This window comes from Streptopelia decaocto (genome assembly GCF_964273445.1).
Source record: "Streptopelia decaocto genome assembly, chromosome: 7".
NCBI lineage: Eukaryota > Metazoa > Chordata > Aves > Columbiformes > Columbidae > Streptopelia > Streptopelia decaocto.
In genome coordinates this window covers 57,973,597-57,998,838 of record NC_138661.1, presented here as the reverse complement: position 1 = coordinate 57,998,838, position 25,242 = coordinate 57,973,597, and the positions used below count along the sequence as shown (strand labels likewise).

Here is a 25,242-nt window from a genome sequence, read left to right as displayed (position 1 = left end):
TCTCCAGGTTAGGCGTTTCCACATCCAGAGGCTGTACCTCTCTCCTCTGAACACATTTAATCCCTTTTTGAACTCAGTTATATGCTCCAATTATTTTTCTACTTCTTCTTATAACAAATTCACTTAAGTAATTATATACTGTGTGAAGGAGCTTCTTTTGTACTTAAACTATTGTCTAACAACTGCTTTTGTCATCCTCATCTTTGTGTATTGTGAGGAATTGTGAGCAAATAACAGGCCACCCTCTCCAGTCTGTTCATGATTTCTTCTTTTAATTTCTAACCTGTTTCTATCCAGAAGTATGCCTTCTTCATATTGAAGTGCTCTAGTCTTTTTTGCATGGAAACCATTTACAATTTCTGACCATTCTTTCTTCTATGTACCCTTTGTATTTTTGTTGCCTTTTTTTTTTTTTTTGAGATGTGACTAGAAATGATGTGAACATAAGATGCTCTTAATCTATGTTGTTTCTAATTATTTCATACTAATTATTAAGATTTTTGCCTTTTGGTGCTGCTGGATGCTATTTTCAGAGAACTAATCAAAATTACTCAGATCTTTTTCCTGACTGGTATAACATAATAACGGGCTCCAATTTAACTAAGTATATTTTATTATTATTTTTCCCTATGTGCATTGGCAGTGTATTTCACCTGTCATTTTATCATTCAGGTGCTTAGTATCCCATAGACCGCCTTGACTGGCTTTAGATCTGATTTTCCCATTTCAGCTTTAATCAGCTCTACACACCCTCTTTTCCAGATTCTTCATGACTGAGTAACCTCTGCAGCAGAAATGCAGATCTGTAACTCCTGCCCTTTGTTTTCTTACTTAAATTACAAGAGGCCCTTCCCTCTGTGAGAGCAGTGTTTCCTTAAGAGGTTTGGTAGACAGCTGTGTCTAAACCTCCCTTTGAAAATATGTGTTAGCTGCATTAACATGCTTATTGACTTATGTAAAGAAAATTAATGAAATAGCAAAGTTTGGAATGCTGTACAGCCCTGTGTTAATTTCTCATTCTCCTATCTGCCTCTATTTAGTAAAAAAATTACATTTATTTGTTATGTAGGACAGTTATTGTCCTGAAGTTAGGACCTTGGATGAAAGCCTTAAATGATAATAAAATTATAAAGCAATCAGTCCTCAAAGAAGAGATTTGTTTTGTTTTGGCATAATAGCAAAGCACTTCAATGTCAACATCAAAATATTGAGGGAGGTGTTTGGAAAGAATGAACATTTTTCATTGCTTATAATGTTTACCTTTATCTCAGTCTCTTTGAAGTTTGTGTTCTTTTTATTTGCCCTTCACCACTTCAGGTAGTTAATGTGCAGCATTTTGTATCTGCATTTGCCAGAATGTTGTTCAGAGGCATTTTAAACCCCAAAACTTTGTTTAACAATGAATCTTTTGAAGCATTGATACTTCAGCATGTGTTCTATTTTAGATTAGTCTTATCAGTGTAGTTCTATGGTATTGTTAAAATAACAATGACTTGCTGTATCTTCTTTTAAAGCATATTTTCTAAATATTTTAACTTGTTTTGTATTTTTATTTCATCATATATTAGAATAATTGAATCCTTTTCATTCCATAACTTTCTACAACTGTTTTAAATATAAAATAAAGTAACCAGATTCCATTACTTTAATAAAACTTTGTTTACTTTATTCAATAGAAGGGAAGAATAAAAAAATGGTAAGAAAATAAATCTTTATGCATAAAGATTATATACTTATTGTATACAAACTGTTTATGAGTAGGCAAATACAGAATAGCATTTTGTCTGATTTATATATAAAGCTTTAAAATGAGGGCCTAGAAAGACAAGTTCTAGTTGATTTAGCTGAGTAACAAGATGTGATTGTCACCTTGCTCCTCTGCCAGAAGTTACCAAAGGTTTGGCAGCTGCAACAGAACAGGACATGTAATACAACCTCAATCATTAGCAGCTTTGCTAACCTACTGGTTGTAAACTGAGAGGACTGAAAGGCAAGCGTGTACCGTATTCACTTGCTCTCACTGTAGGGATGGTGCACCATGGAAGAGATGCAGAGACCAACTGGAGTGAGATCTTCCATTTCTGTTGCAAATCTTGACCCATGATATGTCCTGCTTTTGTTTTAGTCTCTTTCATAGATAAATTGTCTCCTTTTACCCATTCCTCACCTCTGCTATTTTTGTTTCAGGTTTTGAGGCCAAAATTTAAAAACCTATATATAAAATGTAAACCCCAATGCTTATAATTCTCTTTCCCTGCAGAAGTAACTCTCTGGTTTAAGCTCACTCTTGGCGAGGGTCTCCCTGTGCACAACACTGATAAAACCGTAATGAATGAGTGAGGGTTCTTTTAGATGTTGATGAGATGAGATTCTGCATAAAGCTGGTACATTGTTTTTGGATCAACTCCTGGATATAATCAGTGATGGAATGGTGTTGGCCAAATAAAGTTATCAGGGAAAGATTTTGAGAAACTGAACATAAGGAACATTTTGCTACGTTTGGCTTGTGCTATTCCAGAAGAGCAAAGCTGTTGTTTGCCTCAAAGCTTTGTTCTGAACTGTCTAATTACCCAGAAAAATGTGGCTTTTTGGTACAGTACATGCCAGTCAATCCATAAAAATTCTTTTCTTGTTCTGATAGCTTTGATCTTTGTTATTAACTTTCCTAGTTCTTGGTTTTGGAGAACAATAGTTGAAAACCACAAAAATAAGATTAGCGAACCATCTGTTCTTAAAGACTAAGAGTTTTGTATCAGCTAGCTTTCTAAACAAAATGAAAAGTTATTGTTTTTCTTACTGCGCTTTCTAGCAGACGCAAACCAATGAGGATGGTTTCCAAATTAGAGTGCAACTGTAAAGCTCCTAGAACTTTAGCCAGTAACGAAAATGGGCCTCATTTTCTTCCATATGAATACCCATAAATCCTGCTGAGAAGAATTTAAAACTAAGAGAAATTACACACTTCATTCACTTAAATTTGCTTTCAGGAGTTTAGCTTTGATGTTACACATTTGAAAATGCCGACTTCAATGTAGTCCATGTTCAGCATACGTCTGTGTTTCCTCAAAGTGATGAAACCAGCAGTTAGGTGGTTAAATTCTTCTTTGGGTCCTCTGTTACTATGTTGAAGGTCAAGCCGTATAGAAGATTGAGCTGCTATTGGAGTGGATGGTCTAAGAGATCTCTGCTCTTTTAAGGACACCTGCAAAATAAAATGTTGAGTTGTCACTTTTTTTGCATTACCATGTTTTCCCATTACTGTGATTCTGTAGGTAAAGACTTTGTATGATAAATATAATGGAAAGGCAGCTCTGGAAAATCTCTTTGTGTGTGTGTGTGTACTAGCAGTAATCTCTTGTCCCTCATTCTGCATTCCCATGAAGCCTACCTAAGGCCAGAGCTTTGAGAACTCAGGAAATGGGAACTGGCTTTTCTTTTCTTACGAACACCTGTTTACTGTCATTTTTCTGACCATCTTTTCTGCAAGTCAGCAAATCTTTCTGAAATGGTAAGCTGTATACTTTCTCCCTTTTCCTCACATTATGATAAAGAGCTCAGGTTTGGTTTTGCTGACGCTACCTCATCTGCATGTGAAATAAGGATAAAACAAGGGTAAATTATTTCTCGTGTAATTTTGGCTGTAAGTGCTAGACTGCAGCCACTAGGAAATATCCTTCTGGTCAACTTTCTGTTCCTTGATTGGGCCACATATAGTTCAGGCCAAATAGCTGAGTTTGGCGTCTAAGAGCAGGAGAGAGTCATGACACTTAAATCCTTGGGTCAGAGACACAGACATTACTTGAGAGAGACTTGCAAGTGCTACCTGAGATTAAGTCTCCCTCCTGGGATACTGAGATTTTCAAACTAGGGACAGTAGGCAGAACCTTACTTTTAACAAATCAGTTGAAGTACTTGTGTAGTTAATTAGTTGTAATGCTAATACGAAGCAGTGCTCTATTAAAAGTTTCAGTCAGAACTCAGCTGCTCTTTATCTTTTTATTTCAAGGACTTGTTTGCATTGGGAGTTTGGAACATGCGCCAATTCAGATCAGAAATCAAAATGAAGTATGGAAGGTCAAAATATGGGCTCCTTGCAAAAGGGTTCATCTCACAAAGCTCACCAAATGTTATTTATGACTGAGGTTTAAATCAGGGCTGTGACTGCATTTTGAAATACCCTTCTAAAGAATGCAAGTGAATACTTTATTGTATACAAACAGCTGTGTCATGAGCACGCCTAATGGAGCAGTTTCTGTGCCAACATGCTGTTTCTGCATGATGTGTGGAGTTTGCAGTATTTTACCTGTCTTAATTACTACATCATTCTGTCTGATAGAATACCTATGCATCCCTCAAGTTATTGAATCAAGTACTCTTTGGTTTCACCTTGAAACTGCTAACTGTCTCATTTAGCACAATTAGTTGAAGAAGAAACATAACTTTGAGGAATTTGTTGCTGTTTCAGCTAATATATGTATCTCTTCAGAGAGTCATCCAATCCGTTGCTAACTTGGATAGCAAAATACTAAGTGAATTTCTTTGCTAAATTCTGCAGTAACAGGCTGGTCTTTCTGTCTTCAGATATTGTGGGTCTTTGTTTTAAAATCTCAGTGAAAAATTTTTTAAAAAAGAAGCTTCCTACAAACCTCTGAAAGTCTGACTTCATAATACAGAAATGAAACTGTCCAGTAAATAGGCTGCCTCTTCCCATCACACCTTTTAAAAGTTAAATTCAAATGAAAAAAACAAATCAGTTTGGAAATGCTTACTGTAAGAACTTCGTAATGTGAAAAGAATTCTGTGTGACTACATCTGCAAAGTACTCTTCAGAGTATTTTTAATATGGTCCCAGAAGCATACTTACAGTAGCAAGGAATAACGCAGTGCACAGAAAACAGCAGATAACTCAGCAGTGCAGGCAAAAGACCTTCTGCAAAGTATGTTTGCATAATCCTGTATTGCTTTAATAGATCTTTTGAGCAAGAAGAGAGCTTTTGGCTCTGATTCTGCATTGACATAACGACTGAATGACACTGAGAACTTCTTTCCCCACCTGTCTTTGGATAATACTGAAATGAACTCTCATCCTTTGTACGATTAATGGTTTTTTTTTAATTATTGTTATGACCTGTTTCTGAAGCAAGATATTGATAAGAGAAACTGGTGTATCTACTGGCTTTCATGGTGTTTCTATTTCCAGCAAAATAGCTTAAAAGATGGCATTACAAAATGTTATTGCTTATTCACAGCTCTATATCATATGTTAGCACGAGTGAAGAGGTCTATATGTTGGGTTTTTTTCTTCACAGACAGCTAGGCCTGCAGAATCAATATCTAATCTAGGGATAAAATTGGACTGGTTCTAGCAAAAACAACAGTCCTTGTGATCTAATATACAGCCTCCTCGTATCCAAATTGGGACATTACAATCTAGATGAGTGAACTCCCAGATCAGTGGAAAAAGCAGCTGAAAAATTAGATTCAAATAATGCAGTTAGTTCATACTACTGACATTAGATGCCACCTGGCATTACCAGTGAACTTCTTTGAGGGTCTATCCATTTATTAGATGAGGAGGATGAGTAGGAATACACTTTTGAGCCCCCAGGATTTTGATAAACTTGAGCAAATCCAGGGAGAGCTGCTATGGCAGTCAGGAGGCACACATGCTGTGAGGGGATGCTGAGGGAACACACTGGTGCTGCCGAGCCTGGCGAAGAAATGAGTTGCAGTCTTGCAATACTTCAGATGTTACTAAAAAGATGAACTCAGGCACTTTACAGAGGTGCATGGCAGGAGAATGAGAGACAATATGATCATAAAGTACAACAAGGGATGTTCTGACTGGATGTGAAGGCAGGGAGGGGGATAATTAAGCATTGGATCAGTTCTACCAGAAATTCTGCAATTTTTGTCCTTGAGAGTTTTCAAGTTCCAACTGGACAAAGTCCAAAGCAACTTATTCTAGTTGCTTCAGTGCTGACCCTGCTTCAGGGTGGAGGTTGGTCCAAATGACCTTCCAACCTGCAGAATTCCTTGGTTCTGGGAATTGATCCTCCAGTCTGGCTATCATCCAGTAACATAAGTTAACTGTAGTTAAATAAGCAGTCGGCAAAGTCCCCACAATGGCTGATTACTTGAATACTATAGTTATTCTTTTCCTGCTGTACAACAACACCAAAAAAACTCAGTGGAGCTGGATTCAAAGTTATTTTCTCATAAACAGGGAAGTGAGACACATTCATGCTATTTGGGTGTGTTTACTTTTGCAATGCAAAAAAACCCCATGTACATGTGCCACTGAAGTACGCAACTGTGATTCTGATTTTATCCAGGCAGAATAAAATGAGAACACAATACTAATTTAGCTGCTTTGCCATTTGTCTATGCAAGATGGAGAGCTGAGTGTAATCTCCCTGCTTGAAAGACCACAACAGCGTTTTAGGATCCCAAAGAAAGCTATTTATTGTGAGTTTGTTGAACAAAGTGTGCCCTCTGGGATTACCCTTTGTAATTGGGAAAGAATGAATTTTGTTTAATTCCTTAATCTGGAAAATTCTTTGCTTGACTAACAACAAGACTCCTGGGTCACTAAGCAATCGTGTTCTGCCCTAATTGCCTTCAACTTATTTGTATTTCTAAGTTAGTCCTCTGGTAGTCTTTTTTTTTTTTTCCCAAATTATATAAAGTTGATATCCGGCTATCCTAGAAAACAGAATAGTTTATAGAGTGCTTATATGTAAAAATTGCATTTGAAAATATTACTTCATTTAACAACCTTAAGGTTTTTCTTAAACAAGAATGAATCTGTACCAAAGGACAAGAACATGCTATGTTTTTCTCCTGATCTTGTCTGTCTCCCCTCCCCAAAAGCAAATTTGTTCTCTTTTTACATTAACTAAGAATATAGTCAGGTGGCACTCTTGAGGAAAATATTATCTCAGGTTCTCAGCTCTGCCTACATCATAGTCAAAAATAAATGCGTAACTAGAATGTGATGTATAATACATGCAGTCCAGACAGTAGAAAGATATCTAGGTTTCTTCAAATATGTGAGAAGGAGTAGAAGAAAAAAAAACAACAAACCCAAATGACTCTGTTATGGAGTACATGATGCTCATTTAGGCAAACGCATGTTTGATGGTAATATTAACTGTTAGTTTTATTAATACTACCATCATTAGCAATTTCTGTTGAGCGATTTATCAATGCATAGGTCCTCCACCAGACCAGAGGAGTCTTTCAGAACCCTGGAACAAAGATTGATGCTGCTTCCTAAACAAATGTGCATGTTTCTTTCAAATAGTAAGTTGTTTATGGAGGAGGAAGCGAGCAACATTTTTTCTCACATATCATTTTGATTTTTTTTTCATTTTCTTGTATTTTAAGGTCACTGCTTTTATGCTGTAAGACAATAGGTTTTCCCCAAGATACTTCCTAGCTCTAGTTTCCTTTTGAACTACCCTCCTGAATGACACTTAATGTGCTGTTCTCCCACTCTTAACTTCACACCTTCTTATATGCTGTTCCTTATGCTTAGAAATCCTTATTCTCCAAGCCAAATATCCACCCACTCCATATTCACATTCGTCCTTTAAACTGCATTTCCTTAAAGTCTGTCCAAAGTAATCTGCAAGTTAGGAAACATATCAGCCCTGCCTTCAGAGCTGACAGTCGTCTTATCATCAGATTTTCTAGTGCAGGCTGAATTCTTTAACTTATGCACAATACTGAATAAATCAGGACCTAATTTTTCCTTTATATGACATGTACTATCTTTTTAACCAAATATACAAACAGTTTAAAGTGCCCCGAAGTTTAGCCCAGCTGGTTTCCTAGAGGATATCTGGCTGAGCTCTGCTGCATGTTGTCTTATTCTTGTCATTCCAGCTGAAAGCCCACTGATGGAAAAAAATGAGGTCAGTAAGAAGTAAGATGAGGTAAAAATTTTGTTTGCAAGTTAACAGAACTTCTGGAAACAGCTATCTATGAATTATGGAGTGTTAGAGGTTTTTCGCATTGTGAGGCTTTTTTTTTGTTCATTCGTGGGGTGGTTTATGTCGGGGGGGGGAGTGGTGTTTTTTGTGGGGTTTTTTATTTGGTTGGTTTTGGTTTTGTAGGTTTTTTTCCTCCCCACAAACAAGGGAAAAAATTGTTGAAATTATATCAGCAATTTTGTTTAGGAGTGATTAGTTGAAATGTAAAGTGAAGGAGGCATATCTAAAAACTTCTGGATGGTAAGGTCTGTTAGGCAGCTTTGACTATTTCATGACCTAGTCTAGCATGCTTTGTTCTTCATGTTCTTCGTGTGTAGCGAAGGTTTGTTATGTGACTTTGGAAGACAATTTCCTGTGAGGCAAAGCATCTACCATAATTGAAAATTTTAAATCTCTAACTGGTTCATTGTTGAGCTTCCTCTGGATAAGGATTTGAGCATAAACCTTTAGTAAGCTCAGTGTGATAGATATCTGGCTTTCACTATTATGTTTTGAAAGATGAACATATGGCTTCATATTCATTTCAATTTCTTTTACTTTCTGAAAAAGCGTCTTGCTTTGGTCTAAGAAATACACATGAGTACTTGGAGAGCAATAAAAGAACAAAACAGGGTGTAGATAGCAAACAACAAAAAAAAAGGACAGGAGAGAGATATATGCATTGTTTTCTCTTTTGCTATGGAGTCCTTGGCCATATTCTTTCTCTTCTCTGGAGAGAATGTCTTAAAGGTGACCCTGGAAACAGCTGCCAGTTAAATTAATGTAACTATAGTCTGTGCAGGGTGCAAGCCATTGGATGAGGAGGAACGGATGGGTTGAAGCTTTCAGGTCCAGAATCACTGAAGAAGTGCCACCTCCCTTTGGTTCTCCTGCCACAGCCGTCCTGTCGCCTCCAGCACGGGATGTAGGAAGGTTCTTGCAATGGTGTGACTGGGGAGAAGCCTTTGCCCTAAGAACCTCCCAGATCTGTCCTTGCCCAGAACTCCCGTTGGGAGCTGGGTCCAGTATCTTGGGCACATACTTAACCAGATAAAAATACGTCACTGCAGTTTTGTCTTAAGCTGATTAGTTCAAAGAAAACCTCAGAATGAATAAAAACTAAAAATGAACCAGAACATATTTTTGTGAACTTGTATACAATTCTTAAAATCATTTGTTTTCACAGGGAGGCAATGCTACTTATAACCTTATTTCCTTAAATTATTTTTAGCACTAAATAAAAACAAAAACTGAAAACAAAGACTTTGCATCCAAAACAGAGTAATTTATAAAAGTTTGATTAATATAATATTAACTCCTGGTTGCCCCTGAAAAAAAGTAGAGTCAGGAAACTTTCAGGTTGCCTAAAATACACTTTGCTTAAATTAAAATATTAAACCCCTCCCCTTTTTTTTTTTAAATTTGTGTCTAGTAGTCTGAAAACATGGTGAAATGCTGCTAAAACATGTACATTTTTTAGTTACTTGCTAAGCAGCATAAAATTCAGCCTTGAAGTCTTGCAAAAAAGAGATTGTAAGCCACTCCTCTGATTGCTTGCTGCAAGAGAATTAACACTAAACTCTGACCACTAACAAAACAAAAATTATAACGACTGTGAAAACAAATGACGCTGACTGATAGGTTTTCACAGCAAAAAATGCTGTTTTCAGATACAGTTGCAATCTTTTAGTTAGTCTTAAATTTTCATTTAAGTATGTTAAAAAAAAAATCTATGAGTGAAATAAAGTCCCATTGATTTTTCTCTTAATGTATCAGGGAAAAGGCTAAAGCTGGGACCAGAGTGGATCCTACTGGAGTTAAGTACATAACTCTGAAAAAAACATTATCCATTGGTTATTATTGGTTGGTTATCAGGTTTTTTAATACTCTAAGAGAATATTTTAGGTACCTAACCAAATGCCTTGCTGTCTTATTGGTAATGGACCAGCATCACCTCTCAACCCCCAAACATTTGTTTTTTGGTCTCAGCGAAGTGTCATAACTACCCACTACTAGAGAGATTCTCTTGAGTGCACCCAGTCAGATCAGGCTGGACATGCACCAAAAGAACTTTTCACTTTCTGCCTGACCTAACTTTTCCTTTCTCTCATTCAAGCGGATTATTGAAAACCATAAAGTTTTATGTGTTGCTGAGCTATGAGGAAAACAGGAAGCAGAAGAGGGGATTCTTTCCTGCCATGCTGCTCTGTAAAGCAAGTCCTGTCATTATCCACATTTGTCCCTTGTCTCTGAAGCTGCAACCTGGAGGTGTTCTGATTGTCAAGAAGTATTATTTAAGTCACTCAAGAATTAATCTCAATACTTCTCAGAATGAAAACAAATGCTTTGAATTCATATAGTGGTTGTGTACGCTTTGCATGCCCCAGTGGTATTGTTGTGTATCTTATGAACAGATACACCACTTTGTCTTCCAGATTTTACCTTGTACAGTTATATGGATATTAATATGGGTAGAACTCAGATCATTACTGTTATCACAGAGATGCCTTATATTAGTCCCCAGGGCAATGACTATGTGTTTTGGTAAACGGACCAAAGCAGCATCTCAATATCTTGCAAGCTTAAGTATTTAATGTAAGAAACATATCTTCCTATGCAGTAGGAAACAGTGCATTTTTTCTGTGTGGCAGAAAATAAAGTGTCTTTCAATTTCCATGTAGTATGTCTTGACACATAGGATAAGAATGTAAATGAGTCCATTTTAGTTGTGGGTTTGATTTTTATGTTTTCCAGTGAATATTTCTATTATACAAAATTTTTGAAGTTTTAGTGGAGAATATTAAAGGTTTCCTATTAAGATGTTCTGGATATGGTTTTATAGGCTTTGTGTTTTGTTATGTTGCTTTTTAAATTTTTTTGAGGTAGTGAATGTATGCCAATGGACTCTGTGTATCTTAACTATTATAACCATGCTTTATGTTTGAAAATTTATACTGTAGTACAAACATAAGAAAAACACTCTGTATTGCTCATGCTTGTTTTGAATGAAATAAGTTTAGTCGGTTTTAAGTACTTCAAGCTGAAAAACCCAATTGAAAATGCTAAAAGAATTCTGTATACTTTTTCAGCTATACAAAATAGTGCAAAAAAATACCTTTCTAATATGGTAGTGTGTTACAACCACTTTGCAGGACAACAAAGAAAGTGTTACAAAAAGCAGATCAGAATTGTGCAGTTCAGCTGCATTCAACAGTATGCAACTCCCATTGTTGACAAATGAGAGTTGCTTGACTTGACTGCAGGCAGTATGAGGTCAAGAAATATTAATAAAATGCTTGCTTAACTGTTTATTTCTACTCTTTTTTATATATCCTTGTTGTGATGTGACAGAGCATTTGAGGTCAACTGTCAAGCTCTCAGTGGAGATGGAATAAAGCACCTTTAAGCCTTCACTAATACAGCACTCAGCCGTGACTTGGAGAGGGTAAGTGAGCTGATTATACTTAGCTTTCTCTACTATGGTAAAATGAGTTGCACAGAGAACACACTGAAAGCCAAGGGCCTCTAAATACTTTTCCCTTTTATGGAATAGAGCTCCCAGATCACCATTTCCTGGAGATTGTACTCTAAGCCTACACAGTGGTAAAAGAAAGTTCTCTGCATTCACTGATCTATATCTGACTACAAATTTGAGCTTAGAGGATCATTTTTTTCCTAACTATTTTAAGCAGCAAGTTTACAATAACAGGCCAAAATGTTAAAAAGCATTCCATCCTCTCTTCTTCCTTTCTTTTTCTTAACTTTTTTTTTTTTATATTGTTTCGTTTCAATGTGCGAATAAGCAGAATTTGGTGAATAAGATAGGTAATTTGGTTTGGTTTTTGGTTGTGGGTTTTTTGTTTTGTTTAGGTTTTTTTTTTACCCATTTTGTAGGTGCAAAAAGCTCATGCAGACTAGCATATTTGCCCACATCCACTCTTCTTGTGACATGTGAGTTAATCTCTACAAGTATTTAATTTTAAAAAGTAATTTTGAAGCTCCTGCAGTTTCTAAAAGACTAGAATTTTTGGATGGATCTTTTACTCTGATAAAACACTACAATAATCTCATGACTTCCCCTGATAGGATAAAGGTAAGCCAGGCAGAGTTTGATCAATGCCTAACAAAATAATCTCAAAATTGTCTTAGTGACTAGGATGCCAAAAAGGCCAACAGAATCCTGGCTTGTATCAGGAATAGTGTTGCCATCAGGACTAGTGAAGTGATTGTGCCACTGTACTCACCTGTGCCACTGCTGAGGCCTCACCTTGAATCCTGTGTTCAGTTGTGGGCCCCTCATCAAAAGAAGGACATTAAAATACTAGAGAGAGTTCAGAGAAGGGAACAAAGCTGGTAGGGGGTCTGGAGCACAAGTCTGATGAGGAGCGGCTGAGGGAACTAGGGCTGTTCAGCCTGGAGAAAAGGAGGCTGAGGGGAGACCTTATCGCTGTCTGCAACTACCTGAAAGGAGGTTGTAGCATGGAGGGTGTTGGTCTCTTCTCCCAAGTAGCAAGTGGTAGGACAAGAGGAACTGGCCTCAAATTGCACCGGGGGAGGTTCAGATTGGATATTAGGAAAAAATTCTTCATGGAAAGGGTTGTCAAGCACTGGAACAGGCTGCCCAGGGAAGTGGTGGAGTCACCATCCCTGGAGATGTTTAAAAAGCATTTAGACGAGGTTCTTAGGGACATGGTTTAGTGCTAGAGTTAGGTTAGGTTATGGTTGGAGTCGATGATCCTGAGGGTCTCTTCCAACCAAAATGATTCTATGATTCTATGAACTCATGCACCTTGACTGTTTTTAAGGTGTAGATGTATTTTTTAATCTATCCTCTCAGTATCTTCAGGGACAATATTTACAGTTGTTTCAGTTGGCATCTCACTGTATTGCATGTATTGTTAACATATAATTTCCTTCTTTGACTGAAACATGTTTGTGCTTCTAGAAAGGAGAGAAAGCTGGCAAAGCTAATGGCAACATGATTCCAAGGGCTGTTCAGCTGGCAGATGAGCCAGGCTTAGAACCAGGGTAGTCATGCGTTCTGTACTTTGGCTTAGGGTTCAGAAAGGCTGTAATCTGGCTTTGTAGATAGAGGTGAGTATTTCTGTGAGTTCCAAGGCTGTGCTCCTGCCTAATGCTCTACTGAAGAAAAAAAATGTATCTTCCAGGACAAATGTATTTTCCAAGGACATTTCTTTCTTCCCTTCCTTTCTTATTTACGTTTATGAGATAGAGATAGAGATAAAGATAAGCCCCTCTAATTCTTGTTAGAGTGTTCTCATAAAACCTTTTTCTGTATATTTTTACTCTCATTGACATTTACTGTGGCTATTTTCATTGCCCAATCTAATAGGCATAAGGTCACTTCAGTGGTGATGGAAGAAGAACATTTATTCACTAAGTATCTTAAGGTTCCATCATTTCTAAACCTACTAGTATCAGAAGGCAGTAATTTATACAGAAAATGGCAGAACTCATTGCACAGCATGGAGCAAGAAGATGGCTCCATTGGTTGTATCGATTTGATTTACAAGATGTTATGTTTGTGCTGGTTTAGCATCATAAAGTCTTTAAAGGATCTGGACTGCTGATTTTAAGAACACTGTACAGATTTAAAATAAGCGTTTAGTTTGAAAAATAAAAACCCAAACATTCAAGAGTTCTAAATCATATATATAGCTTATGAATTGAACTATGTCCTTATATATTTTGTTGAAATACTGGTAAATTGTAGCCCTTAGAGGACTATAGCAATGCAGTCAAGATGTGCAAAAACTGCATTAGTTTTAAGAGGCCTGAGAATATGAATAATTACAGACAAGCTTACACAGCTCCAATACAGTCCTCAGCACTGGCATTTTCTGGAGAGATGTTAGGAAAAAATGGAAAGTCAGAAGAAGAAATTTTCCTACTGATAAGCACCACAAAGATTTGGAGTTTTTTCCTATTTGCAGAGATAGCTCTGTAAGGAAGTCAGGGTAAGGTTCTAATTGTGTCAGAGATGGACTGAACTCAGTCCACTCCAAATCTGGGGGTTGTTAAGGTGGCATCAAGTCATCTTTCTCCCCTCCATTCTCCCTTGGCTGTACTTTCTGTGCTGCATCTCTAAGACAACACAGCTCGCGATTTGTCCCTTTCTATTCTTAGACAAGTCTGCTGATTTATTTTTTTTCTTTCAAAGTTTTTTTGCTTTTTAAATCTGAAAAATGAACTGAAACTTGATGTGAATAGTTCTTTCTTTTTCAATATGACTTGCATTACTTTTTTAAGTTTAGTATGTACCTCAGCTAGGACTGAGAATAAACCACTTTGATGCAATACCTTATACAACTCCATGTAGGACTGCAAATACACTTTGGCCATGACTTGAAACATTCCTGTTTTTTCAGGCCCAGCATTCTGTTGAGTCGAGCCTATCAGAACCATTCATAAGGCAAACACTAAGAGGGATTAGATAAACAGCCAAATTTATATCTTCTCTTTTTGTTTTTGTTTGAATTTGAGTTCTTGAAAACTCAGAAATTGTGTAGGATGCCAGGAGTTTGTTACAGAGATGAAAAGCAAGTCCATATCACTTTTTTTAGTTAGCTAGCTTCTATCTCATCTTCATGTGTTGTTAATAGTTGCTGACTGTTTTTTCATACAAAAATACTTAGCTGTTGAAACACAGAGATGTTTAATGCTATTGCTATGTGCCTAATCTCTGTGGGTTTATTAAAATGTGTGTGTTTTCCACCATATTAGGAACTTTAGACATATTTTGCCTTATTAAACATTTTAAATCTTCCTCTTATTCATAGAAAGCTTCCTCTACTTTTATTTAATGTCAGAGGTGGCTAAAATAATGATAAAAACATGAGCTTCCACTTATTGCAGTAGAACTAGAAATACACCCATAACAGGTTCAAAATGTCTGCAAAAGCTTCAAACATGCCATTCCTATAGCATATACTGCTCTGAAAAAATTATGCTCACTATTCAAAAAAAGTCTTTATCTTAGTCTTCATAATTGTCATATATGCTGCATCTTTTCTACTGTCTTTATCAAGGAACTTAAATGAAATAGTTGTGTTTTTTTCAGAACACACTCGTGTGGAGATCATTTTTACAATCTGTTAGTTCTGCATTAAATTTAATGTGAGGTCACCTTGTCTTCCTCTTCTAGCAAAAGAGAAAATTACATTTCTAATAAAAGCACGGAGCTTACCTGCTTCTATAGTTCAAAGATTTCACACGTTCTGTAGGCTTTAAACACAGATTTTTTTCTGTGAAAGCTGAGGTGAGGAGCTTGCCACTACTGAGGCTGCTTCAGTATTTCCTCTGAATGTTTGTTTTGTTTTGTTTTTTAATCAGTGCAACTATTTTGTCAATTTTAATTCTCAGCCTCAATGAACTGACATGTTCCCGAATATGTTTATTTGCCCTTCCCTGTAATGGAAGGGAAAACTGTAGGTTAATCTTACAGTGCTAAGTTCCTTGAAATTCAAGTCATTGCCTCATCTCAACCTCTTTGTTCACCCTGTCTTGATTTCCAGAAGAGTAAAATACTAGAGATGAGATTAGTAATTCTGTTTGGGGAGAAGATAACATGTTTTGAAGGTTGAATCTATGCTTGTTGGGTATATTTATCTCCTTGGCACACTACTGAAGTTGTTCTGTTACTGTTTGAAGGCACAGCTCCATTCTGTACAGAGCTGTGAATTAGCTGTAAAGGGAATCTAGATAGCTTTTACTGAGTCCAGGCAGAAGCCGTGTACCAGGCTGTCTTTGACAACTGGATTGTCTCTCATCTGTAGGCACCACCAAGGAGTCAAATTATTTCTTTATGAGGACCGTTCCTTAACTATCCGGTAGGTGTCAGAGTAAGTCTTGTAATACATACACTGTAGCTATGAGGATTAGTACCTGATGTTTCTCACCTTCAGACTACTGGACAAGCTTTAGTACTAAAAATACCCTTGTCAAGGCAGTAGCTCCCATTGATACTAATAACGAGAATTTTCTCAGCTAATAGGCAGTGATTTATTTTTTTTCCCTCATTTGGGCATTACTGCTGTTTTGCTTCAGAAGTGTCCTGCACAGTGTTGTCTTGTGCAGATGCATACCAAGTCTTTTGCACAATTCACCCAGGCTTTGCTCTTGCTCAAAGGAAGAGTGCCACCATCTGGGTTTCCAGTTTTACTCCTTTCTTTGAGATCTGAGATCATGCTTTGTACCGTTAGGACTTTGTTAGTTTCTGAAAGACATATTGCAGATATCCAGGATGTGGTTTTCTTCTTATAGGATTTTTAGAGACAGTACTTCGGTCACAGCCAAAACAGTCATAGTAATGAAAAAATAAAAAAACCTGCAAAATGGAGGGATGAGATGGAAATAGCAACAAGAACAGAACATTGTCTATTTTGAGTGCATGTACTAAGTTATACTTGACCTTGAAAGCCTTAGTTAATAAAACACAAGATAGCATTTTTAATTTTAAACCTTAATACTGTTTGTTGTTGTAAAGTGATCTCGCTGTTAGAGCACAGAGATTTAAATGAACTTGATTTGTATTTTTGGCATCTAACACAGCCTACGGATCACAAGGCCTCTCAGCACTTATGCCTTCAGGCTAACTTGAAACAGCTTCTCAGCGGTGCATGGTCCTGTTAGTCCACATTGCAGTTCCACGGACTTCACACTGTCCACCATGCCAACCTTACCTGAAGACAAGGGACAATCAAAAGAGGCACAACACAGCAGTTCTCCAACCAAAGTAAGCACTTTTACAAAGGAGTTTTCTGACACTTGTTAGAAACCTGAAGCCTGAAACCAGTTTGTATATATTTAGGCATTTATAAAATAAGATCTAATCATTGCTTTGTATTAGTGTGTTTTGATTAAGTGATGAAGCTATGATTGATGTTTCAGTTTATGTTCTTAGAATTCTTCAAATACTTTCTAGACTAAGGAATGAGAACTCAAGTTGCTCGAGTGCTTGTTTATCAGTTTTATCTGGAGGCTTATATGTCTGTCTGTTCTGAACCATTTATATCAAAGCTGTCCAAAAATATCCTTTGTTTTTACAGTTAACTTTAACCTTTGAGAAAATACCTTAGGCTTGTACTTCACAGTAGTCTTGAAACAGCTAGTGTTGCCTTTACATATATGGGAGATGCTATGCAATTCATGTGCGTGTGAAAGATGGAAATCTGCCTTTTGGTTTGTAGTCTTTCTCAGTGCTTTATTTGCTACAGTAGTAGCTGAACTTATACTGGAACTATACAGAGAGCAGGTGGGTGTTCCCCAGACATACTCATCATTTTGCTGCTCAACTGTGTGGCACGTACTTGGTTTTGTATGTTTTATTTGCAGATAATTAAAAAAAAATATCAATAAGAGATGATAACTCTCCCTTCTGAATAATTTATGCCACTGATAAAAAGCAATTTTATGTTCTAATAAAGTGGCTGGGTTTTTCTAATTGTTAGCTTAGCTGAAATACATAACCTTACTGTGATTACAAAATCACAGGTTATCCAGATCATCCTGTTTTATGCAACCTGGTGTAAAGAAAGAGAGGATTTATAATCTGGCACATCCTCAATTAAAAATGTATCACTGTCACTGGATTTGAGGACACTGTATTCTACACTTTAGGTGAAAACATCCGCTACTTTAACGTTGTTGGAAAATACTGTCAGCAGTGAGCCCTGCACTGATTTGTCATGCATTCCATCTAAATTGCACTTTGTGCTGAGTGCTGGTTTCCTGGCTTAAGATAAACACCCCAGATGGATGCAAGTTCATCAGACCATTAACTGAGAACATATATTAGGTCAAGAAGATTTAATTTTTTTTTTTAACTCACCCATGTGAAGAGTATTTTAGTACAAAATGCTTGCTGGTTAACTATACCCAAAGAGAAAAAATACTAAAAGCTAGCAGGCATCAATGAAGATAATCCTGAGTGTGCTTGTCAAATGGGAGAAATGAAGAATTCCAGTCACCTAATCTTAAACAAAAAAAAATTATAATAATTTTGATTACATTATACAGGCCTTTTAGACCTGTATGACCTACCGGTCATAAATGAACTATGATAATGTGATACATCATGAATCATTTAACTGTACAAAACGCTTTGTTGTAGATACATTGTTATTTTTTAGGCACAAAGTAGCAGTGGAAGGATTTTAGCCAACAGACTGCTCATGAGCCTACTTAAGGATTGCAGCTAGCCCCTGTTGTGAGAATTCCATCTTTCTCATACCTGTTACCACTATTGGGTCTTGTTGCAGTCAAATTCCACAGCACAACTATGTAATAAGTAACTTATCATTGTGAGATAAGGACTTGCAAGCAAGGAGAGGGCATCAGAAGGAATTAACAACTAGTGGACTTGTTTTCTGCCATTTAACAAAACTTTCCAAGTCTGGAATCTCAAGTGCTGTCTGGTGTCTTAACAGTTTCCTCATTCTATTTCAGGAGATGCTTCCTCACCTTTTCCCTGCATGCACAAATGCACACACATTCACAAAACAGTTCTGAGAAAAAGAAAATGAACCTTACATCACGTGTAGTTTCTTGCTTACTTCAAGTATCTTTTATATGATGGGAAGACGTGGGTTGTGTTTCTCAAAGTCATTTTGAGAAAACAAATACAATTTTCCATTTCAGTATTTCTTACAGCAGCTTGTGTTCACCATTCTAAAAAACTTTCATCAAATTATCCATTAGCTCTGTGTTCCTGGGGAGAGTAGATGTGAAATTCCCATTAACTCAGGCATGAGGGCAGCTAGCGTAATTCAAAGAACTTTAGCATCTTGTTTGAAATGTTGTCTGTATTAAGAGAATATAGTCAAACTCTTAGTTTTTGTGCTGTCTTGTTACAGTAAGCATTGAACACTTTAGAAATGTTTTATACAGAATAATTTCTCCCAGCATAAATCATAGAACTTCATAGTTACGTGTCATTTTTAGCCATTTCTATATTTTAATTTAATTAGATTTATTTCACGTAGAGTAATAATAGGCTTTCACCAATATACTTAAAAACTGATTTAAGGTTTTTAGTATTAAAATATAATTTCTATACATGTGGTGCATACCCGCAGCAAGAAAATTAGATCCTTAACAGCTATGTTAAAAGACTTATGGTGGCCTATCAATCTCCCTACACTTTCAGGGACAGTTGTGAGTTGCCATCTTTCTCTCTTTTTAAATTAAAAATCCTTATTACTATTTCCAGCTTTCTCCTTTCTTTGTATCCCAAACACTGTATACTGGCTCTTCTAGCTGCTGAGGAAGAGTCTGTTTCAGATGTTCGTAATGTTTCTCATACACTGATTATTCCATCATTCAAGCTTCTGCATTTCTTCTTATTATTATTATTCCAATTTAAATTTGTATTGCACTGTTATGAAATCACTGCATGTTACCTGTTCTGTTCTGAAGGACATGTTCCATGTTTATTTTGTCTCATCTCCCATCTGTTTCAACTCAGTGCAGTTACAACTGAATTTCATTACCTTGCTTGCTAAACTCTCAGCTCAGCGCTTCACTTAAATATCTGAAACTGAAACTACGCCTGTTTAAAACCCTGTCTCGCCCACAAAACCGCTCTCTGAGATGAGTAAATTTCATGAGGCCTTTCAAATAGGTGTTTGTTTCAGGCCAAATTTGTTCTGAAATTCAGTGCAGACCTTTATTTAATTTCTAAGAGTAAGGGCAGATTTTTATTTCCCCCAATGCTTTAAAGAATTCAGGTGGTATACAGTAAAGCTTTATCATCTGACTGTCTTGGCAGGGGAGCTCTTTTAGAGATATTTTTTTTCTTTTTATTTCCCCCAGCCCCTTCAAATCCATCCAAATTTGGCCAGATTATAAAACTTTGAAAATCACATTTTTTGTGTGTGCTTAGTGAGGGCTTGGTAGAGCTTAACAGCCAGAATCTCTGTAGATCACATCCACCCTGAGTATCCCTGAACCTCTCGGATCTTCCCTTACGGACCAAACTGCGTGTGCCATTCTCTCAGCCCTGCACAAGACTGGATGGCACCTGATCATCCTTGTAGAGCAGGTGGATCAGTTCCCAGCCTGGCCATAAAGGTGCAGTGAGTTTTACCCTATATTTTTGTGAGAGGAGGAGAGCTTGGGAGAAGGGGTAAGCAAGGACTTGGTAGCAGGAGGTCACTGGTGCTGGGAGGTGAGGCAGCTGCTGGGAACAGCTGCAGAGCAGACTTGTCTGGAAGCCCACACAGAGAGGGCAGTGACAAGTGGGCAGGGGAGAACTTCTGTTTCATCTTTGTGCTCACTGTGAGACAGCACAAACCTCCTGTTAAAGCTTCTCTTCCAAGATCTGCCTGTAGCAGCCCAAGCACTCTGCAGAGTAGAAAGATTTCGCTTGATTCAAGCCAGCTGGCCCTCTGGGAGCTTCATGCTCTATAGCAGGGGTGTCAAACTCATTTTCACTGAGGGCCAAATCAGCTTTGCGATTGGCTTCGAAGGGCCGAACGTAATTTTAGGATTATATAAATGTGGGAGTAGTTACTCCTGCTCTATAGGTTCTCTCTGCCATTTCCTAAACAAATGCACCACAACAAGAGTCGTGAGTTTTCACCTGGGTACAAGTCAAACTGCTGTAGCAGCTGACCACACTTAATATATTCTACCTGACCTGAACTAGCCTTGCCTACAGCCTTTTTCTTTTCCTTTTTTCTTTTTAATGAGCTGGTTTTAAAGTCCTAAAATGGACTTGAGTGACTTTAAGACTGATGTAATGTCATTCAAAAGCTTTTGCTGTTTGGCAGTCATGAGATGAGTATAAAGAATGTGCATGTGTACTCAGCTGCTTTGCCCTGGAAGAAGGGCAGTCACCTGAATTTTTATCGACTGTTACACAAAATACGTTGTTACTTAGTAACATTTTGGAGCATACTACTAAAAATTGCTTTCAAACTATTATCATACAATGTCAGCCTTGCACTTGTATCACATAATAGATCATGCTTTTGCATTCTAAGTTTTCCTACATTACAAGGATATTTTTTGTAAACTTTTAGTAAACTTTGTATAATTTTCTTGGCATGTTTCCTATCCTGCTATCCTGTGACGGACAATGTGAACTTGCCAAGGAACGTCATATGAGAATTATGAGTATAGAAGTGTGGAGCAGCATGGAATGTATTTATTTTAGTCTAAAAAAATGCTATTTACAACAGAATCACAAATCCTAGATCAGATGTCCAAAGTATATTTTATTGCCTTTGAGAGGAAGAAGCATTATTCTATGTCCTTTAATATTACACAATTTTCAAAAGGCTTCTAGATTCCTTCGAATTGATCAGAAAAAACATCATTTCAACAAGAGTAAAATGCAGCACTGGGAGAGATGCTGAAAGGAGTTCTATTGGATCTGATGGATATTAGCAGTCATGTAACTGTTAGCTTTCCAGATGCATATAATTGCATTTCAATTTATATTCTTGGCTGCTTGTTTATGGTAACAAACGTTATGACCACTAGTTTCTCCACATAACGGTAGATGACCGAAACGATTATTAATGATGGCCTTTGTTTCAAATAGTTGAAAATACTTTATTTTCTCTGTTCTAAAATGTTGACTTGTTAAACTGTGAGCTATTACATGCTTCATTCTGTAAATGCCTCAATTAGTGCTTTTATTACAGCTTTTTGTTACCTGCCTATTTAATGAATATTACCAAAATAAATGTTACTTCAAATTCATTACACCTGTGTCAACGTCTAGTAGGTAAGCATTCTTAAAAGGAGTAAACAAAATTGACAACAAATGCTTTTTCATTTAAAGGAAAATTATGTTTATAATAGTCAAGTATAATTTGCTTTGTGCCATGGATAGCAAACATTCTCTTTTAGAAAATCCAGAAGTGTTGCTTCCTAGGGAGGTGGTTGATGCCCCAGGCCTGTCAGTGTTTAAGTGGCATTTAGACAATGCCCTTAATAACATGCTTTAATTTTTGGTCAGCCCTGAAGTGGTCAGGCAGATGGACTAGATGATCGCTGTAGGTCCCTTCCAAGTTAAACTATTCAGTTATATTCTGTTATCTAGTCCAATGCCAACTAAAGTAAAAATGTCTTCTGAAAATCTGGGACGTAGTTTCAGGGGAAAAAAAATTCCAAATAACTAAACATTTGTACACATGATACCTAGCAGAAGCAACTAGGATTTGAGAATTTAGAAATTAATATTTACATTTTACAAGCTGATTGATGGCAATTCCCTGCCACTTTTGTAAAGCTTTCCCTTCAGCTATAAATACTCACACTGCTATGATATGCTCTACTCATCTCATGATTGTCCTTTGAAATAAAAACTGCAACTTCTAACAGGTGCCTTCACTTTCCCTCTTCTGCATGATATTACATTAATCACTTTTTTCAACTTCTTGAGTGACTGTGAACACAAGATTGCTTACTTAGCCTTTCTACAGTACAGGAGTTGTTTTGTCTTTTCTTTTGGTTTTTGTTAATCCAAATGTAGTACATAGGGTAGAAGTAATTATTTTTTTATGACATATGAGAAACCCACTGGGGTTTTTTGTTCCAACTTGATTCATTTCCATTTGGGATATTTCACAGAAAACTGATTCCTTCTCATGAGCTGATTGGGGTCATTGTGGTAGAAGGTGTAAGATTAAATTCTCAGGACAAGTTCTCATATTTTTTTAGGAAGACAAGCATACCTTGATATTCAGTGCCACTTTCTTTTGTCGCTTAAAAAATATATTGTATTTTATTAAATATTGCAGTTATATTAAAAAAAATCCAATTAATGGGAGGGAAAAAGAAATAGAACACTGACAAGATAATATTATAATTTTTTTTCTTAATATCATGTGTACTCTTAATACTACATTTATTCAACCTTTCATTGCACGCTAGTACCGTTTGGAAGTTTTATATGCAAAATTTAGCACTGTTATACATTGCTGCTTTTCACACTTGCATTCAGCTTGCGAGTTCACTAAATGATGTACATGTACTTTAGCAGAGGAATGGTTTGCTCTGTGAAAACTCAGTTTGTCTACTGTTTTAAAGCTTTGTCATTAGTTCCGTGCTTATTGAGTTTAGCTTGTGTGCTTTGAAAATTTGTAAATAAAACAGATATTCCAGGTCTCCATCATCTCTTTTTCGCAATTTATGTATAGGCTTCTAATTCACATTTGTTTTATCAAATAAGAGCTAATTCTCGCTTAGTTCAATAATTTTCTCTTTTAGCTAAATTGAGCAATACACATTATTTTCCACATAGAACATCAATATTCAGTGTTTTGAATTTCTGTTTAACTACATTTTTATATTTGTCACAAACCATTCAGGACACAACTGTTGAAGGGACAACATGCAGTACACCTTCTATTGTTCTTCCAGAGAATGCTGTTACGCCAGATGTAGAAATTGATAAAAATCTGGTTAACAGGTACTATATAATACATTACCAATCTATGCATAAATTGTACAGTAATTCCAGGAGCTGCATTTCTAAAATGTTGCATTGAAATGTATATTGTAACAAAATATTATTGATGTATCTCTATTTGTAATTTGATCATATTGTCTTTTCGTTTTGATGATGATTCTTTGGATGCAGGGAAGTGGGGGAGGACAGGTATATCATTGATACTAAAAAAGTTTCATATGCTATACTAAGCCTGCCAACCTGACTCAATATACTTTAATTTACATTTTTTAGTTTCAAATTATGCTATTCTGAAATATGAGAAAGTTCATCTAAAGTTTTGCATACTTTGGACTAAAAGCTGTAACTTTTGAAGTCCATCCTTTTCCTAGAAAATAAAATATGGCCTGGTGAGGAAAAAATGTCTTGGTCAAAGCCTTTTGTAGACCTATAGTGGTGTATGTGCACTGCAATCCTGTACCTACTACAAGAGTAACTGCAGTTGGATTCCTCATGTTCTGTGCATGGAAACGTGCAATACTGTCTTTCTGTCCAAATCTTGAACTTTACTTAGACCCAGTCAGTGAGCAACCAAAATGGGACAATTAAGTATTTTTATGTTTCCTGAAGTATTTTCCCCTATGGAAATTTTTCACTTTAGTAGCTAAATCCCTAATTCTGGTGTACTAATTATATATGTACACCACTAGTACTGCCTTTAATCCTATAAATACTTCCACTGAACCAATAAGAACGTTGTAGACTGATGTAGAGTTAGGAAATTAGTTATTGTAAGACTTTAAAAAAGATTACTGTTTTTTGAAATACTAAAGATCTAAGTTCCACAAGGTATGCTCTTGCAAATGGTTTTATCTTATGTACAAAGCCTGTGCTGTCTGTTCCCTTCTTGAATTAAAGAACTAGCTATATTACCATCTTATTACAATATCCTTAGTATCATGCTGAAAAATAGACATTGTAGCAATATTTGCAATCTGTTGTAATTGTTTTGTCTATTGAAAGGAAACACAACAACAAACTATGTTGTTCTTAAAAACAATCTGTTTGCATGATCCTTAAATTACTAAAGTGTGCTTTAATGAAGGAAGGTTTTTTGCAAAAGAAGTACTTGCCATGTATGACAAATTGTATAATAAGGCTTATATGTGAGGGCAGAAAATTTCCAGGGAAGACTTATGATCATAAAAATATGTTGCAATTTTTACTAATAGCTTTTGCAAGTATTTTATTTCTTTTTTATGTTTAGCAATTGACAGTTTTATGAACTGCTGAAAATGCTTCTTAACTTCTTTTGACAGGTTTACCATATTTCCTATATCTTTCAGAATAAATCTACCTTCCAGTCTTGTGCATATTATCTTGCTGTTGACTTAAAACACACACTGTTTTATGTAACTGAAGGTTTTGCTAGTGAAGCTGCTATTATTGTATATCATTTCTTTCCTTAGAAAAATTGTTGGTAGTCTCACATTGCTGGCTAACTTTGTTTTATATTATAATATTCTGAGATATTAAAATATCATTATATTATTGGTCAGCATCTTTAACATTTTCTTTTAAAGCTAATTAAGATATGCTTAGTTCTTTTACAGTCCTGAGTTGAAAGGATTATAAACAAAGTTACTGGACTTTTTTTCTACCTAAGGAAGAGATGCAACAAGTGTAGGCTTCTTTTCCAGCTCTTTCCTTTCCCTTCGTCCCTCATATCTGTTCAGTCCTCCTACTGTTTGGGTGAAGCTGCAAAACAAACTTCTGCAGCACCTGGGATCTGCAATAGGAGCACATTCCTCATCTTCTGAAATTAAATAGGAATCTGTTGAAAAT

General features: G+C 36.4%; 1 protein-coding gene across 1 annotated transcript in view; it reads left to right on the top strand.

Annotated features, from left to right (window-relative positions):
• IRAG1 (inositol 1,4,5-triphosphate receptor associated 1) overlaps nucleotides 1-25,242 on the top strand; it is a 74,427-nt gene that overhangs the window by 13,708 nt on the left and 35,477 nt on the right. Inside the window, exons 3-6 of the mRNA XM_082059570.1 lie at nucleotides 11,328-11,421; nucleotides 15,773-15,826; nucleotides 16,548-16,731; nucleotides 23,318-23,418. Of these exons, the coding sequence (XP_081915696.1) occupies nucleotides 16,666-16,731; nucleotides 23,318-23,418 (167 nt within the window). The 5' untranslated portion in view covers nucleotides 11,328-11,421; nucleotides 15,773-15,826; nucleotides 16,548-16,665. The remainder of the gene's footprint in view (nucleotides 1-11,327; nucleotides 11,422-15,772; nucleotides 15,827-16,547; nucleotides 16,732-23,317; nucleotides 23,419-25,242) is intronic.